This window comes from Rhinopithecus bieti, unplaced genomic scaffold (genome assembly GCF_001698545.2).
Source record: "Rhinopithecus bieti isolate Rb0 unplaced genomic scaffold, ASM169854v2 scaffold_6776, whole genome shotgun sequence".
NCBI lineage: Eukaryota > Metazoa > Chordata > Mammalia > Primates > Cercopithecidae > Rhinopithecus > Rhinopithecus bieti.
The window spans coordinates 1,938,350-1,956,030 of record NW_016805299.1 but is presented as its reverse complement, the minus strand read 5'-3'; the positions used below and the strand labels follow the sequence as shown (position 1 = coordinate 1,956,030).

Below are 17,681 nucleotides of genomic sequence, written 5' to 3'. Positions count from 1 at the left end.
AAAAAAAAAAAAAAAAAAAGTATACAAGCAGCCCATGATTATATGCTTGAGATAAAACAGTACAGAAGAAAACAGTACAGAAGTAGTTCTAAATATGTCAAAAGTGAATATATTTCCTTTAGCTTCTTCTGATACTCTCCTCCCCAGAGGTAATCAAGGTTAATGTTTTAATGTATATCCAGACCTCTTCCTTTACAATTACAAATACATATTTATATCTATATCTCTGTCTATCTGTCTAGTTTTTTTTTTTTTTTTTTTTTTTTTTTTTTTTTTTTTTTTTTTTTTTTTTTTTTTTTTTTTTTTTTTTTTTTTTTGAGATGGTCTGACTCCCATGGCCCAGACTAAAGTGCAGTGGTGTGATCACAGCTCACACAGCCTCGACTTCCTGGGCTCTGGTGATTCTCCCACCTCAGCCTCCTGAGTAGCTGGGACTACTGGCATGCACCACCACGCCCAGCTAATTTTTGTATTTTTAGTAGCGATGGGGTTTTGCCATGTTGCCCAGGCTGGTCTCGAACTCCTGGGCTCAAGCAATCTGCTTACCTTGGCCTCCCAAAGTGCTGGGATTACAGGCATGAGCCGCCACACTCAGCCCACATCTAAATATTTATATACTTTTTATGTTAAATAAATGGGATTCTCGGCTGGATGCAGTGAGCTGTGATTGTGCCACTGCACTCCAGCCTGGGTGACAAGAGTGAGACCCTGTCTGTTTTTGTTTTTTTTTTTTTGAGACGGAGTCTCGCTCTGTCTGTCAGGCTGGAGTGCAGTGGCGCAATCTCCACTCACTGCAAGCTCCATCGCCTCCCAGGTACACGCCATTCTCCTGCCTCAGCCTCCCGAGGAGCTGGGACTACAGGCGCCCGCCACCACACCCGGCTAATTTTTTTGTATTTTTACTAGAGACGGGGTTTCACCGTGTTAGCCAGGATGGTCTCGATCTCCTGACCTCGTGATCCGCCCACCTCGGCCTCCCAAAGTGCTGGGATTGCAGGCGTGAGCCACCGTGCTCGGCCGAGACCCTGTCTTAAATAAATAAATAAATAAATAGGATTCTGTGCCTTGCTTTTTGCCCCACTTAGTATATGTTTGAGATCTTTCCATACATATATATATATATATATCTCATTTTTTAAAAACAGTTCTATGTAACATGAATGGATACAAATGTAATGTATTGAAATTTGTCAATATAATAAATCTCTGTGCGTACGTGTAGGGTATATTCCTGGATGTGGAATTGCAGGTGAGGAGGTTACATGTGCCATCATCCCTAGAAAGAGAAAAGCCAGGGTCCAAGTAACTAATCTTGGTGCTATGAGAACAACGTTTCCATAAACAAGTATATGGGAAATGGCCACATGCTAAACCACCCTCTTGGTCATTCACAATCAAGGAGCATATTAAAAGTTCTGGAAATTCTTCAGTAACCACTCTGTTGAGTGGTTTAACAAGAGTTGTTTGCAAAAGGAAAGACTTTAATTCTTTGTACACATTTATTAAAGTCTCCCTGAACAGTTAGTTAAATGCCACCATATGCTAATCTCTCAAAGACAGGACAGCATTTGGGTAGGAACTTGGCCACACACTGTGCCACCCAGTTGGGCAGCTGGGGTGGGGTCAAGTGTGGACTTTGTCCAGGAACCAAGAGATGCCTGTCTTGGTGGCTTTGGTGAGAGGGATTCAGCAAGGAAGGCCTGGCTAGAACGTCAGGAGGCTCTGGGGGAGGGTTGCAATTTTACTCTAGCCTAGCTGAGAGGTGATGTCAGACCTAGCAGACACACTGCATCCATCAGGCCCAGGCCTCCAACACAGAACAGCACAGATCTAGAATCCCTAGAGAAGGAGCCCCTTGGGGTGGAAGAGGGTAGACCATAACCCCCTGTTGACACACTTCTGGCCAACTGGTGAGGTCATGGCTAACTTCCAAAACTCAGTGTAGATGTTGCCTCTGCGAAACCTTCCCAAGCCCTCAGGCTGTTACAGCCAGGTCAGTATAAACCACTCCTGTGTGTTCTCCTAGCACCTTTGCTGCATCGCTTAGTGCAGTCAGTGAGTCTAGTTTGTCTTCCAGTTCATACTAACCTGCCTTGTGAAGAGGAAGGGTCACATAATGAATTGTGTACTTCACAGTCTTCTCTAACAAAAGTGGGAGCTCCTCCATAGTGGGATACTGTTCAGGCTCTCATTCAGTCATTACTGAGCACCTACCACTTGTCAGGCATTAGCTGAACTGCTGGCAATTCAGGGGTGAGGCAGACCCAATCCCTGCCCTCACTCTTACATGTCCTGTACAGCCTAGCCCAATGTCTAGCCTAGGACCTGGCACAGTGGGGCTTACGGATGGCAATCTCATTGGAAAGTTTGTTTTGAAACTGCCTTTGCAAAACAAGCACTGCTTTAACTTACCTTCTATGCTAAATATATTAATAAACATTTTCTCAAGATGCATTGTCCACTAATAGTTTAGTGTTGAAGAACAGGCCTTGGGTCAGATGGACCTGGATTCAAATCCTTGTTCCCTCCTCTTACTGCTTGAGGGACTTTGGACATATTACTTGACTTCTCTGAACTTGAGCTTCCTGATCTGTAAAATGGAGACAGTAACACCTCACAAGGTTGTTGTGAGGGGAGGAGCCTGCCCTATAGCAAGTGTCCTGCCATATAGCAAGTGAGCAGTAAACACTGGCCATTCTTCTTGTTGGTGTGATTACTGGGAACTGGTTGCCATTGTGATGTTGGGACTGGTGATGGAACTCTTGGATTGAGAATGCCGAGATGGTGCACTGAAGATGCTGTGTGCTCTTTCAGACCAGGAGGAGGATGAGGAGGAGGGAAGTTTATATAACGTAAATTCATTTGACCGTAACATATATATTTAAACATCGTGGACGACCTTGGGGGCCTGATGGGGAGTGGGGGTGCTAAGGCTCCAGCCACCCCTAGGCCCTCCACCTGGCAGGACCAAAGTTGGGGCGGTACCCGCAGCACCGCCCCCTGGGCCCCGCAGGAGTGTGCAGTCACCTTGTTAGGCCTATGTTGGCTTGCCCATCACTCCTGGCCTGCAGTCTCCCAACCCTGTGGCGGCAGCAGCAGCATTCCCTGAATGGATCAAAGGCGCTTGGGTCGTCTGCTGATTGGCTATAGGAGTCAGCCCAGGGCTGCTCACTGCACCGTCAGGTTGCTGATGGCAGTCTGTAGTATATCCTGGGGTATCGGAGTTTGGAGGAGTGCCCTGGTCCACCTGTGCGAAGGATACCCACGTCACCCTCCGCTCCCCGCCTCCCGCCCCTCCCACCCCTCCTCCCGCCCGGCCCGCGGGCCCCGGGCCCCGGCCCCGGGCGCCCCGCTCTCCATAGTTACCGCGCTGTGGAGGCGGCGGCCATCTTGGCTGCGGAGCGATGAGCGGGTCTAACCCGAAGGCTGCGGCCGCGGCTTCGGCGGCTGGGCCCGGGGGGCTGGTGGCTGGCAAGGAGGAGAAGAAAAAAGCGGGCGGCGGCGTCCTGAACCGTCTGAAGGCGCGGCGGCAGGCGCCCCACCACGCGGCCGACGACGGCGTCGGGGCAGCGGTCACGGAGCAGGAGCTGCTGGCGCTGGACACCATCCGGCCCGAGCACGTCCTGCGCCTCAGCCGTGTCACCGAGAGTGAGTGCCGCGCGGGCCGCGCCCTCCCCTCGCGCCGTGCCCGGCTCCCGGAGCCTTCAGCGGACCCGGCCACTCGACCAGCTCGCGGGTACCCCCAGACCCCCTTGGCCGGCCGGGCTGCACTTCCCGCTGCCCCGCCGGCCGGGCTCTGCCCCTCCCTGGTCACGTTGCTCTGGTGGGGAAGGACTCTCCTGGGCTTGACCTCATTCCTGTGAGTCCGGCCACGCTAGGATGCCCCTCGGCCGGTCGGCTCCCCAGCTCTGCCGGACCTGTTTGGGTAGAGGGCCCCGTTCAGCGGAACTGGACCCTCCTGAGCCGGCCGGGGGCCGAGGTCCCCTCATAAATGGGCCCTTGGACCCTCAGCCTGGAACCCCCGGCTATCAGTGAAGTTACCGCTCAGCCAGGCGCCCCCAGCCCTCTGGCAGGCCAGAAGCCTTACCTGCTTCCTCCGCCGGCCCCATTGCAGCCCTCCCCCATTGCAGCCCTCCCCATTGCAGCCCTCCCCATTGCAGCGCTCCCCATTGCAGCGCTCCCCATTGCAGCGCTCCCCATTGCAGCGCTCCCCATTGCAGCCTGCCGGGCCTCCCTCCCGCTTTGGGTCCGGAGCGTTGCCCCGTAGTGTGCAGGTGGGTTCTTCCTCAGACACATAGCCGTGGCATTTCCTGCTCATTTAAAACTGTGCCACATTAAAACAAAAATAAAGTTTCAGTGTGTGTACAAACTTCGACGTGTGAATCCTGCTTTTGACATTCTCTTGAATTAAGAATGATTTCAGGGTTTCAGAATTGCGTTTCCTGCACAAAAGGCAGCCATCCTAAGCTTCTTCGTTGATGGGAGGATGGGTGGGAAGAAAAATGTTGCCCAGTCCCTGCTCTGGGTGATCTGGTGATCTCCCTTTTTCCCAAGTCAGTCCCTGACTTGACGTCTTTTCTCTTACTGCTGTTTTCCCTGCAGGAGTGTGCACTCACCTGGTTAGGCCCATCTTGGCCTGCCCATCACTCCTGGCTTGCAGTCTCCTAACCCTGTGGCAGCAGCAGCATTCCCTGGATGGATCGAAGGCTGCCATGGTGTCTGCTGAACTGCTACAGCAGGCAGCCCAGGGCTGTTCAGGTTCACCTCAGATTGCTGATGGCAGCTCTAGTAATTTGGGAATGGAAGTTTGTGGGGAGTGGGCCTTGGTCCACCCTGCGAAAGGGAATTTCCATCTCCTAAAAGAGTTTTAATTTGATTCTAGATATTTGGATGCCCCCATTTCCCAACACTGTTTGGGTTGGGACTGTCTTTAGCAGGCCTGAGTGTATCTTTAGACATTCTTGCTATTTAGACATCCCTGCTAGTTTTATTGAAACTGTGTGAAAAAGCTGCTTTTTTTCTGAACCAGTTTTCATTTGGGGCTCTGAAAGTACACACATGCTCAGCACCTGGTCTTGGTAACCTCATGCCCTCTCTTGCCACCCAAGTGAGTTAGGGTATTCTGTGCCTGGCCCTAAGCAGGATTCTCAGTGGGCACTCAGATCCTATCTGGGGGCTTGGGATTGTTGCTCATTGTCCAAACCCACCTGTGCAGCTTCTTAGAGCCTGGCAACCTCTTTGTTACTCTTCTTAACGTCTTGTTCATTCTGTCCAGCAGATATTTGAGTACCCTCTAAGGGTCCAAAGCCGATGTTAGCCTTTTTAGCAGTTACAGAATAATCAGTAGTTGTCAAGTTTGCCATCTTACTAAAGAGACAACTTGTAAAACACGAAAACAACTAACTCAATAAAAGATCAAGTATCAAAATGAGTTGTGGAGAAGGTGCTATCCGGAATAATCCTAGAAAGAAATCAATGAAATTTGCTGTGATTAGAATTATTCGAATTTGCTGCTCAGGTTCTAGTCATTTGGGCCTAATGCCTTCACCGGCAGATGTATCCTCTTGCCTGGATATGTATAATATGTATGGTCTACTGTATGATTTTGTGTAACCCACAAACTAAGAATGGTTTGTACATTTTTAAATGGTTGAAAAAAACTTTAAAATCTTGAGACACGTGGTTATGTAAAATTCATATTTCAGTGTCCATAAATACAGTTTTACTGGAATATAGCCACATTCATTCATTTGCGTATTGTCTGGATGCTTTTGTGGCTACAATAATAGAGTTGAATGGTTGTGACAGAGACCATGTGGCGGCAAAGCTTAATTATTTCAAATCTGGCTCTTTACAGAAAAGTTTGCTGATCTCGGCTTTTTTACACTGACAGTTGGCAAACTAGCATTGTATTATCCGCTAAGTCGGTTTAAATGTCTTAGATTGGAATTCTATAAAAAGTTCTCTGCCCTGTTGTGACATCCAACTTGATAGATAATGAAAGATTTTTAGGTGTTTCCAAAGAAATCCACTTTTCTATCCTAGTTTCTAAAAGTTTTGTAATTTTTCATCCAAAGCAAGTCCTTGTTCTTTTTTTTCTTTGTTGGATCCCCTATTTCTGTCCATACAACTTCTGCTGGTGATAACACATGACAAAATTTTTGGGAGTATTTTAAGTGTATTGTGTAAGAAAAAATCTGAGTTTGCTTCAAAACTTTAGAATTAAATAAATGGTAGTTTTGGAGGATTATTTAACAGTGTTGGTTTCTCTCTCGTTTTCAGATTATTTATGTAAACCCGAAGACAACATCTACAGTATTGATTTCACCCGCTTCAAAATTCGAGATTTGGAGACAGGGACAGTACTTTTTGAGATTGCCAAACCTTGCGTTTCAGGTAGGCCTCAACGTTGTAGTGACCAGTAGACAGTTTTGAGCCAAAGGTCTTTGAAACTCAAATCTTGGTGTGCCACTGCATCCTGTTTCTTGGACTCCAGTGTGTCCCTCTTCTGTGACCTCTTCCCGTGGCCTGGCCTGCCAGGCATGGTGGTTTGAAGCTGTGTTCAGAGGCTGATGTTTGTTGGATGTCTATTCTATGCTGGTCACTGTGTTCCACATCTTTATGCACATCAGTGTATGTAATCCTCACACTTCTGTGAGGAATTACTGTTATCTTCATTTTACAGTGAAGCATCTGAGGCCTAGAATTCCCAAGCGGCACTTTCCTAAGGCCCTGTGCTGGTTCATCTTATGTTGCTTCCAGTTGGGAAAGGAATCCTTGAAATTAAACTATAATGAGGAAAACTCACCTGAGCTTAGAGCCCTCTTGGAGGATGATAGGGAGGATTCTGGTCCAGACACGAGGCAGTTTGAGCCATCTTCTCACTCTCCTTTACGTAGTGCCTTGGATTTCCCAGACCTGTTTTGGATTTTAATCTCAACCATTTTCTGGAAGAACAGACCCAGGAACTCAACTACTTGGGGTTCCTTAAATTAGCCTCTGATAGCTGCTTCCTGTGCTTGTGATAAAAAGTGTGGGGGTTATTCATTCTATCCAAGAGACCACAGAGCCTTTGGAGCACCTCACTGGAGGTTTAGCGCCCCCTGGAGTTAGTCATTTGTTAGAATACTGGTACAGATACTCATAGTATCAGTGTGGTTTCTAAACTTACTTTGCAGTGTTTCTCATCTGATTTGCTACTTAGAGCCTGCAAATTTGATAAGGCCCCAATTTCACCCCTACCTGGTGGTATTTATGCTATCATAATCTAATACTGACCAAGGCACCTAAATGCTCAAGTTCATGGGTAGTTGTTGTTGTCGTTGTTGTTGTTGTTGTTGTTTTGTGGGGTTTTTTTTGTGTGTTGTTTTGAGACAGAGTCTTTCTCTATCACCCAGGCTGGAGTGCAGTGGCATGATCTTGGCTCACTGGAACCTCCGCCTCCTTGGTTCAAGAGATTCTCCTGCCTCAGCCTTCCAAGTAGCTGAGAATACAGGTGCCTGCCACCACGCCTAGCTACTTTTTGTATTTTTAGTAGAGACAAGATTTCACCATGTTGGTCAGGCTGGTATTGAACCCCTGACCTTGTGATTCACCTGCTTTGGTCTCCCAAAGTGCTGGGATTATAGGCGTGCGCCACTGCGCCTGGTTGCTCATGGGTGGTTTTTTATTGGGATGGTCACATCAAGACCAGCTAGCTTCCTGGGTCTATGGTGTTCTCATCCCTAAGCCACATATCACAGTACCTGGGACATTTCAAGGACTCCAGGCCTACTACAGGTATGTGGTTTTGGATTAGACTCAGTTGTCATTTCAGTATAAGACAGAACTGTTTCAAGAAGGTCAGCTAAAGATACTGTAAAGTATCTTGGTTTTCAGTCTCTTTAGTTTTTACATTTAAGGATCTTGATTCACTTGGAATATTCCCCACATTGAGGCTGGGTGCGGTGGCTTACACCTGTAATCCCAGCACTTCGGGAGGCTGAGGCAGGCGGATCACTTGAGCCCCAGGAGTTTGAGACCAGCCTGGGCAACACGGTGAAACCCTATCTGTACAAAGTACAAAAAAATTAGCCAGGCGTGGTGGCACACGCCTGTGGTCCCAGCTACTCAGGAGGCTGAGGTGGAAGGATAGCTTGAGCCTGGGAGATCAAGGCTGCAGTGAGCTGTGATCACTTTGTTGCACTCCAGCGAAGGCAACAGAGTGAGACCCTATCTTAAAATAAAGCAGTAAATATAAACAATAGAATATCCTCACACTGAATCAGTACCTTTCTGCAGCACTTGTTCTGATGAATTTGAATCCCCAAGATTTGCTCTAACTCTCTCTGAATGACATTGTTGGAGCCGGGGTTTTAGAGTCTCTGGGGTTGAACCCCTACTCAGCCTGGTTGCCCAGTTGCTCTTGGGCTTGTCAAAGGCAGAGATGTTTGATGCTGAAAAAGACTTCTCTTATGTTGTACCCATGTACGGCTTAGACCTGGAGAAAATGTCCTCACTGGACACTGGGGGGTACTAACTCCTATTCACATTAGAATTAGAATGCTTATTCTCTGATTCTTTTTTTTTGAGACGGTGTTTCACTCTTGTTGCCCAGGTTAGGGTGCAATGGCGCAATCTTGGCTCACTGCAACCTCCGTCTCACGGGTTCAAGCGATTCTCCTGTCTCAGCCTTCCGAGTAGCTGGGATTACAGGCATGCACCACCACGCCCGGCTAATTTTGTATTTTTTGTAGAGACAGGGTTTCTCCATGTTGGTCAGGCTGGTCTCAAACTTCTGACCTCAGGGGATCCACCCGCCTCGGTCTCTGAAAGTGCTGGGATTACAGGCGTGAGCCACTGCGCCCAGCCCTCTGATTAATTTTACAAATCTTTCATCTCCTGGGTTCAGGAGTGGACTAGGCCGGAGACCAGCATTAACTTTGTAGAGGCGGAGGCCCCCACATCTGCTTCACCCTTTCCCAGGTGGTCAAAGGGTTAGGCCTGGTATGACCTAGAAGTAGACATCAGTTAAGGAACTATAGTATCTCAAGGCTGTAGGTCGATGTCTCCTATTTAAATAGCAAAAGTATTTTTAGTGGTTTATCTTTGCAGCCTGTCAGAAATTTCTGTATTCATTGAAATAACTTTCTTGATAAGTGTCAACTTTTGTAGCCTCATTCTTTTAGGTTGGTGCTAGCGCTTCAACTTGTTTAGCTACAGACCTAGGCTGTATAATATAGACCATGTCAGGGGCCCATTTCCCAGCTTGTGTTTCAGGCTTCACCCTTAGGATATGGTGTAAGCTCTCAAACTATTAAAAAAGGCTAATCGCTTAGTGTTGAAGAATAGGCCTTGAGTCAGAGGGAGCTGGATTCAAATCCTTGTTCCCCCCTCTTACTGCTTGAGGGACTTTGGACATATTACTTGACTTCTCTGAACTTGAGCTTCCTGATCTGTAAAATGGAGACAGTAACACCTCACAGGGTTGTTGTGAGGGGAGGAACCTGCCCTATAGCAAGCGTCCTGCCATATAGCAAGTGAGCAGTAAACACTGGCCATTCTTCTTGTTGGTGTGATTACTGGGAACTGGTTGCCATTGTGATGTTGGGACTGGTGATGGAACTCTTGGATTGAGAATGCTGAGATGGTGCACTGAAGATTCTGTGCTCTTTCAGACCAGGAGGAGGATGAGGAGGAGGGAGGTGGAGACGTGGACATCAGTGCAGGACGTTTTGTCCGCTATCAGTTCACACCGGCATTTCTCCGCCTCCGGACAGTCGGGGCTACGTGAGTACCATTACTACTTGAGGGAAGAATGTTCTGTTTGTTCACAGAGAAGAGTGTTTTCTGTTGGGTTTTGGGATGGCTTTAGAGGAGGGAGGAGGCAAAGTCAGGCTTACAGAGATTTATTTTCCAGGGTGGAGTTCACAGTGGGAGACAAACCTGTGTCAAACTTCCGGATGATCGAACGGCACTATTTCCGGGAACACTTGCTGAAAAACTTTGACTTTGATTTTGGCTTCTGCATCCCCAGCAGTAGGAACACTTGTGAACATATCTATGAGTTTCCCCAGCTTTCGGAGGATGTCAGTATGTATCCCCTGACTCTTACAGCACTCTAGATTCTGAGGGCTACAAGGAACAAACCTTGAAACCCATCTGGTCCAGCGCCCTGGCTTTGTCTCATGGCAGTGCTGACATGATGCGTATCTAGTCATTTGACTTCAGGCTTCTCATTTCCTATTGCTCCTGGCTCCTGTTCCAAACTCTAACTCGGCCCCATATGGGAGCAATGAAGGGTTTGTTTGTTTTTGTTTTTTTTCTTCCCCCGAGACAGAGAGTCTTGCTCTGTCGCCCAGGCTGGAGTGCAGTGGCATAATCTCGGCTCACTGCAACCTCCGTCTCCCAGGTTCAAGCGATTCTCCTGCCTCAGCCTCCTGAGTAGCTGGGATTATACCACACCTGGCTAGTTTTTGTATTTTCAGTAGAGACGGATTTTCACCATGTTGGCCAGGCTGGTCTCAAACTCTTGACCTCATGATCCACCCACCTCGGCCTCCCAAAATGCTGGGATTACAGGTATGAGCCACCGCCCCCTTGCCCTATCGCCCAGGCTGGAGTGCAGTGGCGCAGTCTTGGCTCACTGCATCCTCCGCCTCCTGGGTTCAGGTGATTCTCTTGCCTCAGCCTCTCGAGTAGCTGGGATTACAGGTGCCTGCCACCATGCCCGGCTAATTTTTTGTAGAGACGGGGTTTCACCATGTTAGCCAAGCTGGTCTTGAACTCCTGACCTCGTGATCCGCCTGCCTCGGCCTCCCAAAGTTCTGGGGATTACAGGCGTGAGCCACTGTGCTAGGCCTGAAGGTTTTTCTTTTTTTTTTTGTTTTGAGATGGAGTCTTGATCTTGATGCCCAGGCTGGAGTACAGTGGCGCAATCTCGGCTCATTGTAAGCTCTGCCTCCTGGGTTCATGCCATTCTCCTGCCTCAGCCTCCTGAGTAGCTGGGACTACAGGTGCCCACCACTATGCCCGGCTAATTTTTTGTATTTTTAGCAGAGATGGGGTTTCACCATGTTAGCCAGTACGGTCCCGATCTCCTGACCTCGTGATCCACCCGCCTTGGCCTCCCAAAGTGCTGGGATTACAGGCATGAGCCACTGTGCCTGCGCCCGGCCAGCCTGAAGGTTTTAATATTACAGGCCATCCTTTTAGATGCCTCCTGTGGGAAGACAGTGCCTAAGGGAGATAAAAGGAGGCCTGTGACCATCCCTGGGACTCTGATCAGATAAAGCACCTCTCCTGTGCACCGTTAGTCATGGTTTTCCATTGTTTTAGTCATTGGCCCTTCCCTTTTTTCTTAATCAGAGCTAGATGTGAAACTGCAGGCTAAATAGAATCAAGGCCTGAGGACTTCTTTTCCATTCCCTGCAGGATAGAGAGTTGATTGGATAAAGTGTTGAGATAGATCTAGCAGGAGGGAATGGGGCTGTTGCAGATTTTGGGGCAGGAGTAAGGTGGTGGAAGTACTGTCTGAGGAAGAGTGGCCTAAACCTGGGGAGAGAACCAGAGGGAGAAGGCTGCTGCCCTGTAGCCTCGGCAAGGGAAGATGGGGACCAAACGAGAGAAAGAACAGGCCTTGTCAGTTTCTGCGACTTTGGCCTACCCACCTCAGGAACACATCCTTTGTGAATACGTAGGGAAAAATCAAGGCATTTATAGGGTGTGAATGGAATCTTGTGACTAATGATGCCTTAAGTTGCTTTGTCGGCATCACTGATTGTTCTTCTCAGAATCCCAGGTCCTTAGGAATTGTCATATTCTGAAAACCAGATACCCTTTACTTGTGTGGCAGTGCAGTTCCCAGGTAACATCAGGATTGCTGAGATGTGGGGCAGGGTGTTGACGACAGCATCTGATTCAGACTTGAACCCCTCCTCCCAAGCTGGCTGGAATATGTAGATACTTGCAAGAAAAGATGATGTATAGTGATAAGTTTTACCCATGAAGCCAAATCAGCCTGGAGGGCAATATTCTGCATATAAACCAAGTAGTTTTGGCATTGGTGGGTTCAAAGAACTTTAAAAAATCAGTTTCACTTTTTGAGAACTGTGGTGAGCAACAGCACTTCCTCCAGGGGACTCTGAATGGCATGTAATCATTAACTCACAACTGATCAGAGGTAGTATTATCTTTACTCTCCAGTATGGTTAAAGACTCAAAATGGCATGTAATCATTAACTCACAACTGATAAGAGGTAGTGACTGTTAATTATCTTTCCAGTATGGTTAAAGAGGTCTGGGCAGTTGCTTGAACAAACAAAACTTTAGATCCCAAGACAGGCAGACCCATTGCTGGATCATTTGCGAGTTGATACCCAAAAGGTCTACAGAGAAGGCTCCCTGCCCTGTGTTCCTTGCACTCATTCCCACTTAGGATTCCTTGGGTTGTCAGGGGTGTGTGTAGAGGTGGGCACAGTGAGGCTCAGATTTCTGAATTTGGACTGGAATGTCTAGAGGTGAGCCACTGACCAGAGGCCAGGGCTGACTTTGGTCAGCTGAGAGCCCTGAGTAAATAGGTTGGTGGGATCCATGTTGGGAAGAGGGTGAACACATTTCCCTGGTATCTTGGCTGAAGAATCCAGGCTGGAGATGACAGATGAGGCCATGGTGGAGAGTTGACTGCATCCTTACATTGAAATGGAGATCATGTTCAGTTTGGGGGCCTCTGTGGTCTCTCCAGCTGTCAAGGACTGCCTCCCTGTGTTCTGACCTCATCATTATTCTGGCAGAGTATACTCTGAAGCGCTGGCTTATTTTGGAGGGGATACAAAGTTTTCTCCCACCTACCCTGTGGGGCAGACTCAAACATAATTCTTTGCTTTTTTTTCCCCCTTTGCCTGACTTGCAGTTCGTCTGATGATTGAAAATCCTTACGAGACCCGCTCTGACAGCTTCTACTTTGTTGACAACAAGCTGATAATGCACAACAAGGCTGATTATGCCTATAATGGAGGCCAGTAAGTGCTGCAGTAGTAGATACGGGAGGTGCTTTGCCGCGGCCACAAGATCTGGCACATGGAGGCGATTGAAGCTGCAATTTGTCAACACACATCTGGAACCTGGCCCCAGGAAGCCAAGGCTGGGGTGGCAGTTTCCTGTGCGCCAAAGGAGCTGCCAAACTGTGCTGTGTTTTCTTCCCCAGTATTTTTTCTTCCCTTTTTTTTTTTCCTGCCCCTTAGGTTGCAGAGGTACTATAGTAAAGTAAAAGGTTAGGATAAGGCTCCTGGAATCCAGATTAAAAAGTTTATTTTCCTGTAGTCTGGCTGCCTGTTGGTTGTCTTGACAAGCCTTTGTGTCTCCAGGCATAGCTGTGCCTGGTGAGAAGGCTCCGTCCAGGCCCACCAGAAGTTCAGCAGCTTTTAAGGTTCCTGAGTGCTCTGGGAAGTGGAAAGGTAGGCCTCTTCCAGGTAGCTCCTCCTCTCACCTCTGGCATTGCCATCAGTGCAGTCTGCCCTCGGTCTGTGTGAAGTCTTAAACCAACTGGAAGAAACTTGAAAGGGTGGGGAGGGAGGAGAGGTGCCAAGAGTGGAGGCACCAGGGAATGGATGATGCTCCCAAGCTGAAGGATCTACTTTGTGGAGAGGCTGCTGCTCTGTCTGACTTCCAGGGTCTCAGCCAGCCACCCTGGGAATAGACCAAGGTTTCAGCCTGGCAGTACCTTCTATTCTCAGTTTGGAGGACAGACAAGCTTGCTCTGCCTCTCCTGGCTCCTCCCTTCTGAGTCTCATGAAATAGAATGTGTCAGCTCTGCTCACAGAACAGTAGTATCTCTTGAGGCCAGAGCAGGTCTTGTATTTTGTTTTTTTATTTCCAGACTTCTTTTAGGAAGGTTTTATAAAATGACAGTGGTGTTCCCAGCATATGTGATATGCGGTTAGACTTCTGATAGTATTAATCAGCTTCCTGGGGCTAATGTGGCTTACGTTGGGAGGATATGCTTACGAATCAGCAACAGCTTTCTAAAGGAGAGATGTGACTTTTCTCTGCACTGTGCAGCCTGGAGGATCGGCTTTTGATGGGGATTTGGCTCCGAAGCTCTTTGTAGATTTCTTTTTTAGGAGGGTTTTCCTATCTACCTTTCTACTGAAGTAGTTTCTGGAACTATCCTGGTGGATCAGAGTTAAGTAATGCAGTCTGATCCTTCATACTGCTAGTTAGAATTGTTTTAGGTGTTCAGAAAGGGTAAAATAGGCTGAGGTGGCCTGTCAGAGTGATGTGCTCTCAAAAAAGTTTACCCGCACATCTGTGGGCTGCTTTTGTCCCTTAGTGACAGACTCCACAAACCCTCTGATTTTTTTGACCCTTAGTGGACAGACTCCACAAACCCTCTGATGAGATGATTGATGTGGCCAGGGTCCAATTAGCATCAGTAGAAGGATGTCACTAGGAAAGGACCAGGTATCTGGTAAGTGACTGTGAGGTGTCACAGTACCTGTGACAGGAGAGTGTCCCGAAGTGCTTGGGAGAAAGGCTGTATGGGGGCCAGGGACAGAAAAGACAGTGTGTGGCCACAGAAGTTCCTGTGCATCCACCACCAGTGCTGCCCCCTGTGTGGGCCCTAGAGAAAGTGGCCCCAAACCTTGGCCCAGTGCTTTGTACCAGGCCAGAGTCTTGGTGATGCCACGTGCTGGCAGCTTTCCCACTGAGAAGGTCCTAGCTTACCCCTGTGTGCTGGCCTTGGATTCAGCCCTGAGGGAGGGAAGAGACCATGCCTCCTGTGGAGTGGGTTCCTTATCACCAGACTGGCCACTCTCAGAACTGGAGTCCACTGTAAATCCAGGTGCCTTACGTGTGGCTCTGTCCCTTATGCTGCTGGGGAAAGCTGCATTGCCATTGTTCCCACCTCCTCATTGGCAGATAGATGCCAGCACTGTTAGCACTGTCTCCTCACCTTTTGTTTCTCATTGTGGCTCCTCAAATAGGATTTGCATGTTCCTGTCAAGCTTAACAACAATCCCTTCTCTCTTTGACAGAGGCCCAGGTGGGAGAGTTTCTACTATTTGATATTTGAGTATTATCTGGGATGTGGTTCTAGAGCTGCCCAGAGCTGTGCTCAGTAGAGTGTGTCTTGGAACGTGCCCCTGGGCAGACTGTATCTAGTACACTGGTGGGCTATCTCTTATCTGCAGTGTTTGCTTTTGCTAGGAAGAGGATGTAGAGGAAGGAGGAGGTGGGCAGTCTGGCTTGAGTTGTGCTGTATCCTCTACCTTGTTAGCTTGCCTTAGTCTCACTGGAGACCATGTGCGGATAGTGCTTGGTCCATGCCCAGCAGGGCAGGGCTTTGCTGCTTCTGAAAGTCTGGTGTTCTCTGTCTGGGGCTGTGGATGCCTGTGTCTAGCTGCTCAGGCAATCTTGAGAAGCATTCCACTCTGGGGTGTTAACCAGTATGAGTTTGAAATTCAAGCCTTTGTACTTGAGTTGGGGAGAGAATTGCAAGGCGTACTTTCTCTGAAAGTAACAGAACCAGTCAGGCTGCCATGTTATTAAGGAATCTGAACTGTTGATAGCAGGTATCTTGTGGGTGATACAATGGGAGGGGGCAAAAAAACTACCTGCATAGGAGACCCTGCCCTCTATCAAGAGCTGGGAGCACATTTCATCAGAGTAGCAGGCCCACCTGGTGCCACAGGGCCTGCCCTTCCTGCTTCTGTTCCTTTGCCTTGCAATCTCCTAGAGAGAGCCTCTTCCTGTACAGCCTTTGGGCCAAAATGCCCTTCTAGCTTCTCCAAAGAAGATCCTAGTTTATTTCATTTTATGTTTTAAAAGGTAAACAGGACATAACAAGTAAAAGAAGTTTTGGGCTAAAGTAGGGTATGTCTCCTTATGTATTAGCCCAATACTGTTTTGCAGAGAAAACATTTTTCAAGCATGTACTTCCTGAAGACATGTCAGTCTTTGGGCCATTTGATTTCCAATACATAGGGTGGAAGAATGTGATTTGGGGCTGACCATAAACTGGAAATTTGTGAAATGGCAGTGATTGGGCGATCTTCAGTTTATTTTTTCAGTTGAACTGGAACTCATTTCTGGAATGGATTTAATAGGCCGTGTCTAATGTACAAACTGGGTGAGTCCTGCCTTAGTGTGTCCTGCCCCACCGGTACGTGTCCAGGATACTCTTCTTTTCCCCTCTGTAAAGTCACTTTCTTCTGATGGCCATTGTCACTGTGATGCCAGGTTTGGGGATGAGGACAGTGCGTCCTGAAATTCACAGGACTGACTCCTCACCCCAGTGCACGAGGATTCCTGTGGCATAAGGTGCTGTTGTACCTAGTGTAGGAGCCTAATCATTGAACCATTGTGTTACATTCCATGTCACAGAACATCTCAGCCTCAAGAAGAATTTGGTGGAGGTGGATTTACCCCTTGTTTTACAAAGGACCGTGTAAAGTCATTGAAGTTGTGAAAGTCTATTTTTTTCCTGTAAATCTATTTTTTACAGAATATAAGAAACATTAGTGACCTGATCTGTCCTTCCTCCTCCTTCCCGCTTCCCCAAAATCACATTCCAGTTTTTATTGTCTGTGTCCAAAGTAAACTAGGTGACTTACTTGTATAAAATGTTATTTTGCCACAAGAGACAGTAATAAAGATTTTCACAGTACTTCTCCCTATCCTGTCTCCTGATTGTTGGGCCACTTGTGTTGCTGAGGGGAGCAGGGGCGGGTGGGGCCTCCAGGTTTCTCTTACTTTGGCTATTATGTGGCCCTTCTGTAAGTAGTTTAACTAGAGTATAGCTGGCTTCTAGGGTGATTGAGGAATTGTACTGGACTTGAGGCTTAATATTTTTGCTTTGTATTTTTCCAGGGTGAGTGGCTTTGTAAATTGAAAGTTTACATGCACATTTTAAAGGTAGGCTTTTTTTTTTTTTTTTTTTTTTTTTTGAGATGGTGTTTCATTCTTTTTGCCCAGGCTGGAGTGTGATGGCACGATGGTAGCATCGCACTCCAGCCTGGGCAAAAAGAGTGCAGTGGTGGCTTACTGCATCCTTCGCCTCTCGGGTTCAAGTTATTCTCCTGCCTCAGCATCCCAAGTAGCTGGGGTTACAGGCATGTGCCACCACACCCGGCTTATTCTGTATTTTTGGTAGAGACAGGGTTTCCCCATGTTGGCCAGGCTGGTCTCGAACTCCTGACCTCAGGTGACCAACCCGCCTCAGCCTCCCAAAGTGCTGGGATTACAGGTGTGAGCCACTGTGCCTGGCCATAAAGGTAGGCTTATAAGGAATACTTTACAGTAAAATTTACCTCACTTAAGGGTACTGATGCGTTTTGATGAATGAAGACTCTTATTACCCATCACAATCATGATATAGGACATTTCCATCGTACCCATTTAGAAAGTTCCTGAGTTCCTTGTGTTTGCAGCCAGGTGCCTTCTCCCACCTTAGCCTCTTGCAACCACTATCTGATTCTGTCTCTATTGGAAAACTTGGATGCTTTTAAAATGAAATTTCACATTCATATTTACAGTCACAATTCTCAAGAGTCTCATTTAGATGCTCTGTGGCAACTGAAACAATTATTGGCCTTTGCTCACAAACACAACTCACTCATTTCTCCCTTTTCTCCTGCTTTTTCATCGTTTCTTCCACCCAGGGCTGGTGCCCAGGTGGGATGACTGAAAGGTGAGGAAGCCCT

The 17,681-nt window shown here is 47.8% G+C and overlaps 1 protein-coding gene and 1 long non-coding RNA gene across 2 annotated transcripts; one reads left to right on the top strand and one right to left on the bottom strand.

Annotated features, from left to right (window-relative positions):
- Positions 1 to 1,030: 1,030 nt before the first annotated feature.
- LOC108529650 (uncharacterized) lies at positions 1,031 to 3,166 on the bottom strand. The gene is made up of 3 exons (XR_001885604.1): positions 3,028 to 3,166; positions 2,413 to 2,590; positions 1,031 to 1,276 (listed from the first exon to the last, which is right to left on the bottom strand). It is a non-coding gene; the product is annotated as an uncharacterized LOC108529650 (long non-coding RNA).
- A 191-nt stretch (positions 3,167 to 3,357) lies between these two features.
- UNC119B (unc-119 lipid binding chaperone B) lies at positions 3,358 to 16,645 on the top strand. The gene is made up of 5 exons (XM_017872107.1): positions 3,358 to 3,648; positions 6,283 to 6,396; positions 9,657 to 9,768; positions 9,899 to 10,071; positions 12,890 to 16,645. Exons 1-5 carry the CDS (start codon positions 3,405 to 3,407, stop codon positions 13,000 to 13,002), a joined length of 756 nt encoding a protein of 251 aa, XP_017727596.1. The 5' UTR covers positions 3,358 to 3,404; the 3' UTR covers positions 13,003 to 16,645.
- Positions 16,646 to 17,681: the final 1,036 nt, after the last annotated feature.

What these genes read in the sequence shown, in the direction of transcription:
- UNC119B (XM_017872107.1), top strand. Translation starts at nt 3,405, where the DNA reads ATGAGCGGGTCTAACCCGAAGGCTGCGGCCGCGGCTTCGGCGGCTGGG. An exon ending in CCTCAGCCGTGTCACCGAGA is followed by an intron (nt 3,649 to 6,282) that starts GTGAGTGCCGCG and finishes TCTCGTTTTCAG; the next exon opens with ATTATTTATGTAAACCCGAA. An exon ending in CTCCGGACAGTCGGGGCTAC is followed by an intron (nt 9,769 to 9,898) that starts GTGAGTACCATT and finishes TTTATTTTCCAG; the next exon opens with GGTGGAGTTCACAGTGGGAG.